This window comes from Pteropus vampyrus, unplaced genomic scaffold (genome assembly GCF_000151845.1).
Source record: "Pteropus vampyrus isolate Shadow unplaced genomic scaffold, Pvam_2.0 Scaffold97, whole genome shotgun sequence".
NCBI lineage: Eukaryota > Metazoa > Chordata > Mammalia > Chiroptera > Pteropodidae > Pteropus > Pteropus vampyrus.
The window spans coordinates 3,178-22,382 of record NW_011888878.1 but is presented as its reverse complement, the minus strand read 5'-3'; the positions used below and the strand labels follow the sequence as shown (position 1 = coordinate 22,382).

The following is a 19,205-nucleotide window of genomic DNA, read 5'->3' as shown; positions in this document are numbered from 1 at the left end:
ATATTTCATTGCACTCCTTTCTGGCTTGTAAGGTTTGCACTGAGAAGTTTGAGGATAACCTAATGGATTTTCCTTTATATAAACCGTCTTCTTTTTCCTGGCTGCCCTGAGAATACTGTCTTTGTCGTTGATTTTTGATAACTTTAATAGTGTGTCTTGGTGAAGGCCTTTTGGGGTTGAGATAATTGCATATTCTATTGACTTCTTGAATTCCAAGCTCCAGCTCATTCCTTAGATTTGGGAAATTCTTATTAACTATTTGTCTGAAAATGCTTTCTAATCCCTGCTCCCTTTCCTCCTCTTCGAGAATGCTCATTATTCTTTTTTTTTTCTCTCCAGATAGTATCACTAATCCTTGTATTTCTCTTTCATTATTTTTCACTCTTCGGTTTCTCTCTTCTTCCTTCTGATTTATTTCTAGATTTCTGTGTTCAGTATCACTTATCCTTTCCTCCATTTGGTCGGCTATTTTCCCAGCTTGTTATTTCATTTTTCAACTCTTGCAGTGTGTTATCTCCAGAAGGTCTATTCAGTTCTTTTTGAGGGTCTCAATCTCCTTGCTAAAGAAATCATTCTACTCATGTAGTTATTTTTCAATTCCCGAAATTTTTGATATGAATTCTTTTAGATCTCATTGAGTTTTTTCAGAACTACCATCCTGAATTCTCTTCATTTAAGTTGTATATTTCTATGTCTGTAAGCTTATTTCCTGGAGATTTTTCTCTTTGTTTCTGAGATGCCTTGTCATCTCGATCGTTCATGGTGTTTAATGGACTCTTTCTTTGCCTGGGCATTAATGGAAGTGTGTTCTGCTTTTTTTTTTTTTTTTTACTTCCAGAAAGAAGATTTATTATATAAAGGTCCCTAGCCTGTTGCAAAGAAGGTGTTTTTCTTTTGGTTTCCAGTAGGTAGTGTCTAAGCCTCTTGGATATCTGTTTTATATATAGTCTTAATAATATCTTTTTCCTTATTAATGTTTAATCACACTCGCTACCCTCAGTCTCAGTTCTTGTGAGTGTTAGCGATAGTTTTGGTAGCGTTTGCTCAGATTCCCCCGGGGTTCCACTGTGAATCATCTCAGGGGGTATTGGGTGAGGTGCCCCTCTTGGTTGAGGTTTAGGGGCTGTGGCTCAGCCTCGATTTTGCAAATGTGGCTGGTTAAAATCAACTGTTGTTTCTCTGCTGTCTCTACTTTTCTGCCATCCCATTTCTCTGCTTTCTGGCCTGATGACTGGGCGCTGCTGCAGGCCGCGTGGAATCAGAGCACTTCCAGGCAGCGCTGTTTAGGGAAGTTGCAGCACCTTCTCTACTCCCAGCCCTCCTACAGGGAGCTCTGGCTGTGAAAGGCAGCTTCTTTGTTTCTCCCAGTCCACTCCCCCTCCCCCCACATCCTGGGCTCTTACCTGTGGTAGCTCTTATGCACATATCTCACGCTCAGAAGTGCTGGTGTGCAGTTTGGGTGTTTTTTGTTGAGTTTTAGATGTTTAGCTTATTATTGTTTCAAGGGGAGAGATCTGGGGACGTCTCTCACTCCACCAGGTTGAATCCAATCTCTGCAAATTGTTTTTTCGTTGTTGGCATATTCTTTACTTCAATCAGTTCATAAAATCTTGCCTAGATCCTTTTTTGGTAGAAAAATAAAAGAATTTAGTCAACATTCAAATATTTGTGAGATAAGAAGAGGGTTAAAAATAATCAAAAAGCATTGGGGATCCCATTTTAAACTGTAATTTTCAATGCTATAAATTTGTTAAAGAAGATGGTCAGGCTTTTGGATTTATTGAGGAGATCGCAAGACAAATAGTAGTAGTAATTATGAGGTGAGAAGAGGATCACCTACTTCCAGGGTGGCTCTCTATGCAAAATACCAAGCTTAGGAAGAAGGATTAAATAAAGTTTCATGTATTCATTCTTTCCTGTATGCACTTTCTTGTTTAACAAATATTTGTTTGAGTGAACTACGTGCCAGACAGTTTTGCCGTAATGAGGAGTGTGTGGTGAATATGATAAAGTTACTACACTCAGGGGGCTTACATTTTAGTGGGGAATTACACAGTATTTTGATTGTGATAAGTGCTATGAAGAAAAGCCAGGTTAAGGATTTAGAGAGCAAGTGGGCATCTTGCTGACTCTTCTGTTTCAACATATCCAAATTGAACTCATCATTTTACCTTTAAAGTCTTCCTGAATTTTCTCCATGGTAGAGTGCCTGATTTTGCACTCCAGTCACCCAGGTTGGGAACCTGGGATTCATCTTTGACTTCTTATTTCATACTTCCAGTCTATCCTGAGGTTGTACTGTTTTTCTCTCCTATTGCCTTTACTTCATCTATTTCTGGCTGTTGCCTTTGTTAGACTTATCACAGCAATCTCCTTACTGCCTAATTGACATCTTCACCTCCTGCCTGGACTTCTGCAAATCCATCAACTATAAAAGCACCAGTATAATGTCACATGTACTTAAAATTAAAATCTGCTTAAACTCTTATTGGGTTCTCCTTTGTTTAAAGCATACGCTTTTAACACCTAATGATGACATAGAAAGTTCTCTGTGATCTGGACCCCACTTGCCTCTTAGTGTCTCTTTTGTTAGTCTCTCCTTCTGCTTTATTCTGTAGCAGTAATGAATGTTTGCATTTCCTGACCTGTACCACACCGCTTCTTGCACACTTTGTATTCGTGGTATCCCTTTACCACCTATTTTCTCTCCTGTCCCATCCTGCCTAAATTACTTTTAGTTATCTTTTAAGACTGGGTTCAGTTGTCTCTCTCAGACTGATGGTGGAAGCCCTCCTCAGTGCTCCGTGTTATAACTCATCTTGTTTTCACAGCATTCTGTGTGTCTGTGGTTCCTGTTCAATTGTGGAGTCCTGAATAGCAGGGAGTGAGTTTTGCCAATCTTCATCTCCCTGTTGCTGCATACATATAGAGGGCATTCAGTGAATGCTTGTTGATCTTAATGGCACTTAAAGACTTGAAAATAATTTATTCTGGAAAGATCTTGTTCACAAAACTCTTAAGTCATGGACAATGTAAAAATCATCACAGTTTAATTACTGGGACTGTGTTAGTGAGATTTTACTCCAAATAATCAATTAAACATTCTTAAAATTTTGGGGGGCGGAAGGGTGGGCATGGAGGTGGCAGAGATGCTATTTTACAGAGTCTTTTTTTTTTTCTTTTTTTAATAATTTGTTCCTGTAGGGAGAAAAACAGCATCTTTTCAGATGAGCTCTTCTACCTTTGTGTTAAATGTCCTTGGTGCTCCAGTGTCCAAGGCCCTTTTCGCTCACCCTGACAGTTTTCCCTGGGCAATTCTGGCCTCTTCTTTGGCCTCATTAACTGTCTCACGTGTCACTCTTGAGCATCAGATTTGCATGTCTAACTGCCTATTGGACAGATCTCCGTATGCTCTAAAATGACACCTCAAATTCAGCGTGTTCCAAGCAGAAGTCATTATCTCTCCAGTCATGTCTATTAGCATCCTGTGTTCCTGTCTTAACAAAGGGCACTATTGTCCACTGAGTTATTGAGACTAGAATTCTGGACATCGACTTTGACTCCTGGCTCTGTTGACTCCTACATCCTAAGGATTCTAGCTTTTAACTATATGTCAAATCTATCAACTCTTTTCCTTGTCCACTGCTACTAGCCTCTTCTAGGCCACCGTTATTTCTGTTCCTTCAGGTCCCTTTAAACCATTTTCCAGGTAGCAATGAGAATGATGTTTTGAAACACACTGATGTCAGTCTCCTATGCAAGAGCTTTTAAGTGTTCAGTGTTCTTAGGGATAAAAATCCTCTATATTTTTGAATATAGCTTACAAGGTCATTGTCATCACAACCCCAGCAATTCTCTATTCTCAATTTTTTTTTAATGTGCTTCTTATTTCCTAGCTTTTGCTAACTTCTTTGAGCCCAGATAATTTTCTCCTATCTCTCTTAGTCTGGTTAACTGTTAATTATTATTCATCTGTTGGCTTAGATATTATTTCCTCCAGGGACCTTAGCCTGTCATCCCAATTTTATTTGCCATAAACTCTTGTACTGTTCTATCATAGCACTTATGCTGCATTGTAATTGTTTGACTCTCCCATGAGACTGTGAGTTCTGTGAGGGCCAGAACTGTCTGTGTCTTGTCAGCAGTGCAATCCCAGTGCCCATTATGGAGCTTGGAACGTGGCACAAGTTAGTACTTTTGTTGACTTATTTCCCATTTTAGCCATTTATTCTTATAGCTTATCCTTTTTAAAATTCATTTCCTAGAAAAAGTTCACATCCTGATTTGTGGATGAAAGTGTAATAGAATCTCAATTCAAAGAGTTTTCCTTCACTTTATTTTTAAAAATGTTTTCAGTTACAGTTGACATACATTATTATATTAGGTCAGCCATACAGCATAGTGTTTAGACATTTATATAACTTTTAAAGCAATCCTCCCCAATAAGTCTAGTGTCCACCTAACACCATATGTACTTATTACAATATTTTTGATGATATTCTCTATGCTGTACTTTACATCTCTGTGACTGTTTTGTAACTGCCAAATTTGTGTGTCTTAATCCCTTCATCTAGTCTCACAACCCCCCTCCCATCTTGCGACCATCACTTTAAATTTTTACTATTGAGATAGCTAATCTTTAGCAGGATTAGTTTATAAAGCAACTACTTCGTCCTAGTCTCCTATGCCTGTGCACCTGACAGATATTGATATTGAGAATTATTGTTTCAAGTAAATTGCTATTCAGTTTTTTTTCTAACATGTACTTTATTTCCTCAGTCATAAAAATGGAATGTATATATTGGTTAATAGCTTGGATTCTGGAGTAGGACTTAAGTGGGTCCTAATCCTGACTACACTTCTTACTGGTTCTTTGACCCTTCGCCATGATATACAACTCTTCTGACCTTCTGTTTCCATTAATGTAAAATGGGCAGGGAGTATCCCCTTCCCATGGGGATGGTGTGAGGATTCAAGAAAATAATGAATGAGAAGCACTTAGTGCATCGCTTGGTACATATGAAGAACTTGTTAAGTTACTAATTTTAAAAAGATTTCAGTATCTCAGTTGAAAGAAAAAAGTATTTAAGGTTATAAAACTAAAAGCTAGAAAATATAATTGATAAAAACAACTAATTCCTTGAGTTTCTAATTAACTGAAAGATAAATGAATTTTTCACCATGAGTTATACTTTTTGTCATTCTTTTCCCAAGAATACTAATTTCCAACTTTGAATGCAAGATAACATATTTTCTGAATAAGTGTCCTCCAAGAGTATATTTTGAATATAACAGTTATTTTTCCAGTTAAAACTGAGAATGTGAAGTACAGGAAAATTAACTTTCCTTTGTCTACAAAGCTTGCTTTTATCTTTTTCAATAGCTTTAAAGAACTATTAAGATTAACAGCTAAATAAAATAGATACATCTCGGTAGAAAATATAAATATGTATGCTACAGAGTGTTGTATGTAGAGGTGTGTGTGTGTGTGTGTGTGTGACCTCTGTGTGGATATTTAGTATCCTAAATTTTCTACTCAGGTTTGATTTTTTTGTTCTCGGAGTTAAAATATATTATTTCCTTTACTGTGAATTTACCAAAATCTGTGGTATTTGCAAACCTAGCATAAGTGCTAGGCTTCAGTCCATTGTATATTCAGATATGCTTCATCACATACTGCTGTAGTACAGGGGATGAGACTTTAGGGTAAGACTGGTCTTTTGTGTACTTTCCATTTGAAGAGATCATTAGTGTCAAGTATCCTTTTAGTCAGATGCTTACTTTTTGTTTTATGATGATTACTAATTACAAAGAAAGTAAATACAGTGATTAGTCTTTCCTTGAAATGTACTTTGAATTAATCTATATTTTTAGTGCAAATGTGATGTTATAAAATTTTTAAAAAATGAAAACCAGCCTAATTCTGTATAACAAACCCATTCAATATTTTTTTTCCAGAGCTGACTTTTTTGAAGATGAGGCAGTTGAACAGGTTTTGAAGTATAATCCTTGGTGGACTGATATGTATTCAAAAATGATGGCCTCTTTGGGAAAGAGTCAGGAACAAGAAAATCATGCTGCATTAGGTAAGAAACTCAAAAATAGGCTCATCGGTTTACTGCTTTCTCTTGTTATTAAGCACATAATTGTAATGGCCTCATAGAGTGAAGATATTATTTTGGTTTTCTAATTTTGGAAATGGGGTCTTCAACCAAGGCTGGAAAATGCCACTCAATAATTAGACTTATCTTGAAAATTCTTTTGAAGTATGTTTTACTTTTGAATAATTGGGGATTAATTTATAAATTTTTTTGTTTTTAGTAAATCAGGGACATTAACACATAAGACATATGTAGTTGTTGAGGGATCCACTTGAGAGTTCTGAACATTCCTCTGTGGGAAGGGCATTTGAGTGTTAGTAATGGTGAGAGAAGACCTAGTTTTCATTCCCTTTGTTTGTTGAATAAATTCGATATGTCCTCCCCAATTTTGTCATAAGTGGTTTTATATAGAAGTGGGAATAGTTATCCTCATATTTGTACCTTAGAGCAAGTAGCCAATTTTTACCAATGAAAGCTGAGCCTGGGGGGTTTTATGAGCCACAGGAGATGGCTGTGTGATATTTAACATTTAGCCAAATGTTAACCACAAAGAATTCTTTCTTAGATGGTTATTTTATTACTACCTTTTCTAAGTGGGAGGTTAGTATGTTAGGTCTGTAAATTGGAATTATAACAGTTTAAGGTAGATCAAGAGTAGAATGTCCATGTTTCTGTTGTACTCATTTGGCTTTTATTTATATATTAAAAATAAACTTTCAGTGTTTAAATAAAAGGAACACACACACACATTAAATGGAATATAGAATCTCCACACTACGAATTTTGCTTCCTGAAAGTAATCACTTGATAATTTTGGGATATTTTTAATACTTATACCCACATCTAAATATTCGCTTTAAGAAATTTATACACATAGATTCATATACATTCTCTTTTTACTATCCTTTCTCCAGTTTGTAGTATATGTTGTACATCTTACATATCAGCACTTAAAATTCTACCCACAGCTTTTAATGTCTGCCTGGCATTCTGCTGTATATTTTTATTATGATTGATAGACATTTGGGCTGTTTACTATTGTTGGAAATTCAGGTTGTTTACAGTTTTCTGTAGTGGCTTCTTTTGACCACTCAGTCTGAAGTAGCTGGAACATCTCTGTTACATGACATATTTAGACTTTTGTAAAGCAATGCATTAGCCTATTATTTGTTCTTTATCTGTTGTCGAGCATAGTGCCTGCTATATAATAGGTACTCAAAATATTTATAGAACAAATAAATATTACGGTAAATATTTTTGTAGTTAGTTTTTGTTAGAGTTTAGGTAATTTCTACCAGATTGAAAAATTGCTACTGTAATCTTTTAGAATAGACTCCTCTACAACAGAAACTTATTTATAAATAATGACTCTTGTTACATTGTTTTCAAAAAATCCTTGGTTTTATATTTGAGTTTAAGAATCTTTCAGAGACTTCCTACATTATATAGACAAATTTTTCAGATATAATATTGCTAATACATTATAGATAGTTAACTGTATATGCCATGTAAATCTGCTCAGAAAGTTTGCTCAGATTTAAATCATCAAGGCTCTCTACTAGTCTGAATAAGTTTCCCCAATTTTAGTGCAGTATTTTAATGAGGTGGTATGGTTGCACAGTTTTCTGTCCACAAGGGTGAGCTAGTTGCTCTAAAAATCAAGAGAAGGCATTACCTTTGATTAAATTCTAACTTGCTAAACTTTAATTAATGGTAGCTTGTTCTAGGTTCTGTTTTCTATGTCAGCCGTGCTTTGAGCTAGTTCTCTATGTATAATTTTAACAGATTAAGCCAGTTCGTCCTTTTAACCACCAGCCCTCCTGACCTTTCATCTTCATCTGACCCATGGCATATTTCTAGAATGGTGCTTCGAGAACAATCATAGTCTGCTCAGCTAGAGTGATGATTCATTCTAAAAATCACCTTTAAAAATAGCAAGGGCGTGTGATCTAAGGTAGAAGAATTTATGCTGTGTGTTGTACAGAAAGTACCTTTTCTAGATGTGCCAAGTATTGGGTTAAGGATAAGATATAAGCTAAATATAGGACTTGGGGTTTAACGCCTAGCTCCACCACAGGCTAGCTGTGTGAGCTTGAAGTTCTCACTGGGTTGCTGTGGAAATCCTATACTTACCTCACAGAGTTGTCTTGAGGATTGAATAAGATGATATATTTAAAATCCTTAGCATATTGTAATTTTAGAAATTATTATTACAGAGTAAAATCAGTGGCAGAAGAGCCAGAAATCGATTGGCTTCTCCCACTTTTTTGTACATTTACAAAGTTTTAAAGGGAAGTTCTTTGTTAGCAAGATTCTTCTTTCAATTTTTTCTCCCTTGTTCAAATGTTTGAGACACCCAGAATTGGAGGAATAAATTGAAATGTGTTGAACCAGAATAAAATATGAGAGAAAAGAAATAAACCAAGAATTAGACCTTAAAATTCTCAGCCTGCTCAAGGAACATGCTGCTGCTGTAGTTTCCCCTTGCTCTTCTCCGTTTTTCTTTGCCTCTGGGCCTCCTTCCTCTCTGTGTCACCACAGTGGTGTGTTGCCTCTTTTATGCTCCCTTGTCTGATGTTGCCAGGCACATATAACATTTCAAGTGAGGAGTGCAAGTTTGACTCATCCTTATAATAAAATATTAAGCTGGATTGTTTTGAATTCTAGATAAACCTTTTGCCTCAGTTATGATCCTTGTCATTTTCATCATAGCCCTGAGTTACAACATGGAAACTTTTATTAATATCATCAGTTTTGTAATGATTCTGATATTCCTTCTCAAAAGCATGTAAATGGAAGTGTTAAATGCTGTGCTCCCACTGAGCTTTGGTTTCATGTGAATGGACTTGCCACATTTCTCGTTTTTTCTTTCAGTGGTTAATTTCAGCCCATGAATCTTGGCACATGATAGCTTGTTATGGCACCACATTGCATTTATAATCACTGAACTTCCTAGCGGGGACATCATCCTGTTTGGCATCCAATGAGCTCTTCAGTGTTTATAGTAGGAACTGTCTGTCTCAGCTTTGAGAGTTGTAGCATTGTAGGGCTACACATTTAGACAGAGGGTTTGAATGTAGCACATTTTCTTCTGGTTCCTGTGACCTGGGTTCCCATGACCTGTTTCCAGAAAGCATACAGTATAATAGTTTGCATTCCTCTGAGAAGAGCCAGATCATGGATAATTTAATTGTTGACCCATGGAAAACAAGAATATTTGGGAGGGGGATTTAGACAGAAGGGAATATTTAAAAGTAACTAAACTAGAAGATGTTCTCAGGGAAGCAAGATCACTTTCCATTTTGGTGGGAGCCTCTTTGCAGTCTTCAGATGTATTGATGGGGTTTTTAATGTTGGACAGTGGTCTTGGGCCATTTGCTTCAATGTCAGGGCACCAGTTTCTACCCTAAATAAATTTAGTTTTCAGCTGGCTTTTGTATGACTGTAGATTATTTATAGAAGTATAATTAATTGAAGTGTTGTGAACTTCAGAGCAAAGCTGCTTTGTAGTATAGCTAAGTCACACATATGCTTGACAAATGTTACTCATGGCGGCAATCATCCAAGTATTGTTGGCACTGCGTCTCTAGTTATTTTTAGTGTTGCTGCCCAGTTAGACCTGACTGTGTGCAAACCTCTCCAAGTTCCCTTTTGGATGATGTGATTTATAACTCTAATAAAAAAAGGCTTTGGAGAGCTCAGACTTTTGGTTTTTCTAGTGATTTTCTGGTTTGTTGTTATTGTTATTTATCATCTCTGGTGTCTCTGCTTGAATTTCAGAATTTAAATATGTCTGTGTATTATTAATGAACCCCTTAGACCAAAATAGAACTTAAAAACACTCAGAAAAATGTCATGGTGTTTTAAGGAAAGGCTAAGGGCACCTGGCATCCAGTAATTCAGAAGAGTATGTTCAAGTAGGCTTTTCTTATCTATAGTCATGGAGAGTGACCTATGATATGTGGAAGCACTTGTGGGTAATGTAACATTATCACCTCCAGTTCCCAGGTCACCCTTTATAAATCATTAAGTGTAAACAGGTGTGATTACTTAAGAATGAAGGAATCAGCACGTAAATGAGTTGATGTATTGTTTAACAGTTCTGGGCATACGTTGTGATTCAGAATTATGTGAAAGAAGAAGTCTATTTGTCACCTACGATATAAAAGCTTTTCTCTAGTGAGATAATATCATTATGAACACTTGGCACTTTTCTATTATTAGCTAAATTAATGAATGTCTCAAAAACTATACCTAAGGAAATACTGTCTCAGACCTTCTTGCGGTATACTAAGTCCATTCACATGAAACCAAAGCTCGGTGGGAGCACAGCATTTAACACTTCCATTTACATGCTTTTGAGAAGGTATACCTGACATGCAGTATGTTCCTTCTTAGAGTTTCCTTAAATCAAATTGCTTTAGATGAACGGAGTGCTTCTGTTTAAATTAAAGATCTTCATATGTGCCTTTAATGAGACAATCAACTCCCAGTTTATGTCTTATTTCATTTTTAAATGTCAGTTTTTAAAGAATGCTTCACCTGACACCTACCTGTGTAAAGTTTTAGAATACACACATTTCTTTATGTTGCTGGCCAGCAAATTAAATAAATGCATTCTCATAGTTATTTGTTTATGAAAAAGCAATGCTTGTATAAATACATTTTTTTTAACATCTTTTAAACATAGGATTTTTAACACGGTTGAAAAGATAATTATAAAAATACATTTCAAAACCTGGCTTTTGTTGTTGTTGTTGTTCTGTGTGTATTTTAATGAGCAAAGGAGTATTGCTTCTAGTAATTTCAAATAAGTGTGTATAAGTTGTTTTTTCCCAGAGGACAGGCTGTAAAACTGCTGGAAGAAAGCCTTAAACAGAAAGAAGCCATGTTAACCTTAAGGCTCCAAAAAAGAGAATATAAGTGAGTTTGGAAAACTATGTTAAAAGGGGCCATCATCTGTGAGTTGTCATATTCTCTTCCTTCTGGCTTTTGCCCAGTTGTGATGAACAGAAGGACAGTCTTCTGTTGAGCAGAGACAGAAAGGGGCTGGGCAGCTAGTTATCCAGAGCATGGTTTGGGAATATTAAAAAGGCAATTTATTAATTTTTGGTCTCCAAAAAGGTGGTGGAAACAGCCAGGTGTCTTTTATTAGTCCTTCTACCCTAAGAGGCTTCCTGAATTGGAGCTGAGCTCATGACCACTCAGCTAGTGATTGCATTTCCTTTCCTTGCCTCTGGATGTGGTCATTTGACTAAGTTCTGGAGGATGAGAAGTGAGTGGAAGTACTATGTGCACTTTCTGGAGCTAGTCTTTAGAAAGAAGGTGCTTGCCATCTTATTCTGCTTTCCCATTGGTTAGAAAAAGCTAAAACCTTGGAGTAGCTGTCTTGAACCCATAGATGGAAGTCATATTATGAAGATGCAAATGCCCCACCAATCCTTCATCTTTCATTCAGGATAGTAGCATTAGAAAGAAACTTCTATCTTATTTAAGCTAAGGTAAGAGATTGATAACACTTTTGTTTAGAGTAACTTAAAATATCTAGGTATATATGTTTCTTTAAAAATCTCTCTAGGACAATTATTAGTTCATATTTTTTACTTATACTAGCTAGGAACTTATCTAGGAAAGAAGGTGCTTGCCATCCTGAGCCACATATATGTTGTTAGCTGATTTTTTTTCTGTAAATCTTGCTGTAAGACAAGTTGTATTTTACTTTCTGTGTGTAGTGATGAGGAACCATTAATGCTCATGTTTTGTTAATGTGAGAAGATACATACTTTATGATAGTTTACCTAAATTGTAGGAATCAAAGGAAACTTAGAAGGAACTACAGTCTCATACCTTCTTTCCTTACCAATGTAGATATTTTTTTTTTTAACCATTAGCATTTAAATATTTTAGTTTGCTGTTTTTTGGTCTCAGTAGTTTGGTAAGGTAGCTTTTCCCTCTTCTGTTAATTGTATTTAATAATGGAAGTGGGAAAATGTCAAATGCTTTGAAATAATTTTTAGCAAGAAAAGCAACAAATTTATTTTATAAAGTCATTCAGTACAGTGGGAAAAGTTGGATTACTGAACAAATTGTGCCGGCACACAACTTTTCATGTGGAATTAACTGAAACCTTAAAACATATGAAAAGACGACTTTCAAGTGGATTAAAGTGGATTAAATTTAAAAAAGGAAACAGTAAATCTAGAAAAAGAAACTTTTATATACTTCAGGGATTGGGGAAACCCTATTGAAGGCTATAGATCCAGACTTTTTTTTTTTTTTTTTAAAGAAGGACATATTGGCTACACACAAAAAAATAATTCAGTGTTACAAGATACCATGAACAAAGTCAGTAGAAATGCAGTAGATTTGGAGAGATGACTAGGGTTCGTATCAATAATAGACAAAGAGTTCTTAATTTAAATTGACAAGCCATACAATAGAAAAAAGTGGGCAAAATACAAAAGTGGGCAATTCACAGGAGAGCAAAGCCAAATTGCCAGCAAATCTTTGAACTAATGCTCAAAGTTTAGCAGTTAGAGAAATAATAATTGAAGAAACAATGTTGTGTTACTGTATTAGTTTTCTCTTACTGCATAAGAAATTACCTCAAATTTGAAACAGTCCTAATATAATTTAATTTTTGTGGGTCAGGAGTCAGGTATGGTTTAGTTGGGTCATCTGCTCAGAGTCTTGCAAGGCTATAAACAAATATGACCATCTTTTTTTTTTTTTTTTTTAAAGTAAGTGTTTTCAGCTGTTCTCAGGGTCCTCTTCTAAGTTTATGTGAGGGTTGGCAGAATTCCGCTCCCGAGGCTGTAGAACTGGGGTCATAGGACTGAGGCCCCTTGGTCTTGTTGGTTGTCAGCTGGGGCAACTTTCAGATCTTAGGGACCCCTACAGTTCCCTCTCACATAGCTTTCTTACAACATGGCATCTTATTTCTTCAAAACCGGCAGGCAAGTCTCTGGCTCCACTCTGCTAATAACAAACTATAATCATGACAGTGACTGTCTTACCACCTTTGCCATATTCTTTTGGATAGAAGCAAGTCACAGGTTCTGACCACACTCAGATGATGTAACTCATTGGTGGTCATCTTAGGATTCTCCCTACTGCAGTCATTTTCTATTCATTAAGTTGGAAACAATGAAAAAAAGATGCTACATTTATTGCTGGGAGGGGATGACAGGTATGTGTAGGAAAGGGAACTTCTGTTTATGACCATTAGAAAGGAAAGTTATAGCCTTTAAATAATGCAGCATTATTAGCAGTGGCAGAAAACTGGTAGCAAAGTGAATGCCCATTAGTATGGGGAGTGGCTGGATAGAGCATGCTACACCATGGAATATTCTACTCCTTTACGAAAATTAGCTAAGTACCAATTAACTTGGAGAAGTTTGCCAGAGATACTGTTGGGTGAAATAGGATAGATGGAGAAAAATAATCTAATTCTTTGGGTAGAGGGAGGTATAAACTGCTATGTATATATGTTTTGGGGTTTGTGGTTACATGATTGTCAAGAAAAATGAAATGATATATACTAATTTTTTAACGTGGAGGAGGCTGTTGATGAAGATGAAAAGAGGTGCCATGTGAAAGAAGAAAAGAAGAACAGACTATGTTGAAAAGAAGCATCATCTTCTCATAAGTCTAATATGTGTAATATGGTCATATTTGTGTATTTTTGTATAACTTTTTTCATGTATAAAGAATATTAATACCATGTACTAAAAATCGACTAATATATGGAAATATTCATTTTTTTGTATAGAACTTTCAAAATGGATAGTGAATATTTACAGTGATTTATTTAGCTATTTCATGTTTTCTTTTGTCAAAATATATTAATTTTTAAGTCAGTAACTCAGATATTTAGATGCCTTGAATATAGAACAGTGTAGCAAAAAAAGGTGGGGGGTGTCTGGAAATAAGGAATAGATATTGTTTAGACATTTCTTTTTTATTTATCCCTACTAGGGTTTGAGCAAATGGTTAGGCCTTAATAAAATCATGAAGTCTAGCTAAAAAGTTGTTTATATATCCGGAGTTAAATAACTTTATTTCAGTTTCTATAATCAAAGTTCTGATTTTGACAAATCTTCAATATTGAGGGTTCTATAAAACTGAAAGGAGTATCTAATTTTTAAGTACATTTTCTTCCAGTGTCTTTTTCTGAAGAAGAGAAATATCAGCTACGAAAATTTGTCAATAAATCTTACCTGCTGGGCAAGAGAGCCCATCGTCAAGTGTACTACAGTTTGATTGATATCCTTCTGGCATATTGCTATGAAACTCGTGTCACTGAAGGAGAGAAGAATGTAAGTGCATTTGTGTCTGTGCTTGTTGGCATAGACTATTGTACTAAGTAAATTGTATTAAGACATCATTCCTCTAATTGAGAGATAGGCCTGTTATGATTAGTTACTTAGGGAATTCTTCAGGAAGAGGTACATGTATGTTGGTGGTGGGTACCAACATGAAAACATAACGCTTGCTTGGTCTCTTTATCTTCTCTCTTGATGTTAGTTTTTACAGATAGCAGAGGGGGGAAGTAAAGCTGAGGGTAGAGAAAAAGGACCTTTAGGAGATAAATTGACCAAATAAGAGGGCTGTTGCCACATGATATTTGATGTTGGCAAGGGTGAACTTTACTGTACACATTTATATTCTTTCTCTGTGCTGTCAATTAGCAGATGCAAGGTATAGCATTTTATAAGAAAAGGAATCTTTCTAAAGAAATCCTGTTGTAAAGTACATTAGTATTCTTAAATGATCTTTTTAAAAATAATAACACAGACTTGATTTTATCTCTTGAACCACATTTGATTTTGTAAGTAAAGAGCTAAATTTTTTTCTCACCTAAAAAAAAAAAAAAAAAAAAGGCTGGAAAACCAAAAGGAAGTCTTCGTTTTTCGGGGTTAACATGCCCCTGCAGCTATTTATAATTATCATTGCTCAAAGGGTTATTCTTGAGCTGAGCATATGCTTTTCTTTTTTTAAAATTACACAAATAGTTCACATCATTATAAAGGGAAATACACACATGAAGAAAGTATTTAGAATTTCCTGTAATCTCAGCCATCAGCAAAAGCTACTGTTATAAGGTAATATATCTCTTCTAGTCTCTTTCATTGTGTACATGTTTGTATATTTTTTACATTGGGTCATAATGTATATATTACTATTTAATCTGCCTTAACATCATAGCATTAGCATAGTTTTAGGATTAGGATTTATGTGTTAAATTTTTTGTTTTCATGATTCTGAAAATTTAAAAGATAACTCTTGAGATTTGCATTTGACTCCAAAATAAATATTAATGAGTGTATCAAGGGCCTACTATTATTGAAAATGCTTTTTGTTTTCACTCATTGTTTTTAAAGATTCTTCAGTTGGAGAAAATGTTTTCTTTGACAAAAAGTACTTCATATTATTGAGATGATAAATGAGAGTGTTTAGTTATACTTGGTGCAGTTTACCATTTTTTATTCTTGTATTTGCATATATGAAATTATGAAGTCTTTCAACTTCAAAACCTTCTTTAGAATATACTTATTCTCACACTCATTCTTTGAAAGGCCAAATTCTTGAGCAGCTTTTTGCCACACATAGCACTTCAACACTATCTTTGAGTCCTTTGGTAGATTATTTATAGCAAATAACTTAGTTGAGAAGGACGGGAACTGAGCAAGCATTGCTTTGCTTTAATTTTTACTTTCAAAGCCCTGCTTATTTGCTTTTGTGTTTTGGGATTCTTATCAGTGGAAAAGCTTTATTTTATAAAATCCCAAGGAAAGTAGACAGAAACATGTCTTTGATAGCATCTGCATCAGCAATTATTTTTTGCAATCATAAATACTTCTTAGTTCTCATATATGTCAACATTACCCACATACTAGTTGAATAAATGGATATATTCGTTTTATTTTTAAATGACTATACCTCTAATGAGATAGTATTCTTTTCCCTAAAACAAATAAAGGTTGAATCTGCATGGAATATCAGAAAGCTGAGTCCAACATTGTGCTGGTTTGAGGTATGATTTTTAGTTGCAATTATTTAGATTTTGTTTGTTTAGAAAGTTTTCTGTGTCATTAGTTCATTTTGGGTAATTCAAGCAATTCCTTGAATTTTTGAAAAATGGAAGCTTTATTGTACAAGATTTTTTTTTTTTTTTTTGTCGTCGTTTTACTATCTTTTAAATAAAATTCTGATTCCATTTGTTAGTCTTACTCTAATCATAGTATATAATGAAACCAGGTCGGGTATTTTGGAAATCAGGAGAGGGAAAAAGAATGGGCACATGGTCTGTTGGAGGAGGATGTGGGATGGAGTTGAGTCATGTTTGTAAGTTGGCAAATATTGAGGCTCAGAGCTCAAAAATGGGAAGCAAACCTAGGTGATAATAGTCCTAGCTGCCACTTACTGACCACCAAAGACTGCTAAATATTTTATATGTATTACCTCACCAGTTCCTTTCAGTAAGTCTGTATGAAGTATTATTGATATTTTATAGATGAGGAAACTTAGATCATATAGCTTAAATAACTTAGGTCCTACAATTACTGTGATTAGATCTAATAACTTTTAATATTGTAATAATTATTTTTACATATATTTTCTAGAAAATAGTTGTGTAGGTTTTACCAAAAACATCAGAGGATGGTATCTTTTACCAGTTTTGAACACTGTTGTTCATCAGAACAGTAATTAAAAGTAGAAGCTTAAAAAAGTGTCAATTTAAATAATTGATATTGTATCAAGTGAAGACAACACCTTTTTTTTCTAGTTTAAATCCTAGATACATTTTAAATTGTAAAATCAAGGTCGTTTCATGGCATCACTTTGTTCAAAGAATAAATAGATTAGATGTAAACAGAAACTGAAACACTTAACTTTCAGAGACTCTTGCTACTCCAAGAATGGTCCATGGACCAATAGCTTGACCTCGGCCGAGAGCTTGTTAGCAGGACAGAGTATCAGTCCAGACCCACTGAATCAGAATCTGTAGCAAGATCTCCAAGGATTCATATGCATATTAAAGATAGAGAAGTGCCGTTCTCTAGATTTCCTTTGGCTTCTATGTACTATCATAAGCATAAAATGGAGAAACTGGTTTTTGTAGTAATTGCGTTGATTATGATAAAAACAAAGTAGTTGGTGAGTAATGCCATAGTTCAGTTATTAAAATCTATATGAATAAATTCACTTAGTTATGATTTTATTTTGAAATTTTAATTGTTTTTGAGAACTTAGGACTGTCAACCTTTTATAAGTATTTCATTTTTTTGCTAGAATTTTTTAAAAGTTCATAATTTTTCAATATAAACTATTCTTTGTTACTCAATAGTAATCAGATCTCTCATTTATTAAGGATTAATATACATAGAAATTATGCTGCTCTCTTAGTTTTAATTTTATATCTTAAGTTTTATATATAGGTTACTTTTTTAAATGAAAACTCATTTTAAAAACAATTTTGTAGAAAATTGCCTTTGTCTAGTTTTTTCAGTAAGTTTTGAATTGCTAATGGTATCTATTTAATACTATTCAAGATAAAACACTTTTCCCCACAGAAATCACTTGTTTTCTTGTTGATAAATGAAAACAAATTACTAAAGTAAATGTCATGTGTTACTCATGCTTAAAGCAAAATGAGGGGCGGGGGCAGGGTAACTATGAACATACTTCCCTGAAGAGTTCTACATCTTTCATCTACACTATCTTGAATGGTCCAAAAGACAAAAACATGAAACATATATCATTTAGAAATGTCTTTTATGTGCATGTGTATTTTGTTAGTGCCATGTGTTTTAGATTCATATTTGTAATTCTTCAGAGACTTTTAAAACTTTCCTGCTACATATATGATTTTTAAGGAGTATTTGTGATATGTTGATAAAATATGAGAAATTATAAAGGCTAAGATGAAATATTTTATTATGAGGTATACAGAAAGTCTCATGGTTTTAGATTTCTCTTCTACATGGCTTAATGATAATCCAAACTTATAATTTTTAATTGAGAATATTTTATTTGCTTTTGTTTGCATAATATGGAAATGATTACTTATTTAAATACTTCACAGACTTGGACTAATGTTCATGAAATCCTGGTGTCTTTTGGAAGAAGAGTTTTGTGCTACCCACTTTATCGTCATTTCAAGCTGGTGACGAAAGCCTGCAGAGACACTATAAAGCTATTGCAATTAGGTAAGATATTATTGTGCTTGCAACATTGAGAATGAAAAGTTATACGTTTTTAAACTCTGAGGAAGTAATAGTGATTTTTACTTGTTTTTTCTATACATAAATTAGTAATGAAAATCATTCAATCCAACCACTTCTTCCTTCCAGGTATATAAAGTAATGGTCCTTCTATACAGATATATAATCACACAAATCACACAGAGAGATGTGGTACTCGTTTTTTTCTGAAAGGAGTGAGGAGGTAAATAGAGAAGGTACATACCATATGCCAAACTATTTTGTATTGTAGTAGATTGCATCATTCAGTTTTTCGTGGATGCCTGTAATTTTCTAGGCACTATGCTAGGATTGTGGATACAATAATACATAAGATAAATTTTCTCCTCATATGAAATTTATAGTTTGGCTTGGAAGACAGATAATAATTAAAAAGCAGTTCCAATATATTATTGGGTAGTATATTGATCCACTAGGATGAGTCATGGAGCCTGTATTTGGGAGGTCAAGAAAGGCTTTCCAAAGAAAAGCATAGCTACTCTGAGGACTTTTGACTATTGCTAAATCCAACCTGAAAAGACAAATATTTGCTAGTTTTAAGGATGTAGAAAATTCTAAGCTCTGCAACAAATTCCAAAGTGCCTATAACAGCATCCTTGGATTAAGAATATAATTTCCAAGATAATGACTTTGTCAGGAACAACATCCATTTCTATGTACTGTTCTGGCACATTTATTTAAAAGTCATGTTCTGTACTTTATGGCAATTTCTTATATTCTCCCCTGGGGAGTCTCATCGTTCCTTTGTCCTTAGATAAAAGTCTTCTGGGGACTTAATTTTCAGACTTCTTAATAAGAAGGGAATAGAAAGAAAGATTGTCCCTTTACATCCAGGTGA

At 34.6% G+C, this 19,205-nt stretch overlaps 1 protein-coding gene across 1 annotated transcript in view; it reads left to right on the top strand.

The window, feature by feature from the left end:
* The window catches only part of LOC105294985 (protein SHQ1 homolog), a 43,949-nt gene extending 25,592 nt beyond the window's left edge, over nt 1–18,357 (top strand). Inside the window, exons 6-9 of the mRNA XM_011364477.2 lie at nt 5,959–6,086; nt 14,265–14,419; nt 16,084–16,137; nt 18,190–18,357. Coding sequence (XP_011362779.1) covers nt 5,959–6,086; nt 14,265–14,419; nt 16,084–16,137; nt 18,190–18,342 — 490 coding nt within the window. The 3' untranslated portion in view covers nt 18,343–18,357. The remainder of the gene's footprint in view (nt 1–5,958; nt 6,087–14,264; nt 14,420–16,083; nt 16,138–18,189) is intronic.
* Nucleotides 18,358–19,205: the final 848 nt, after the last annotated feature.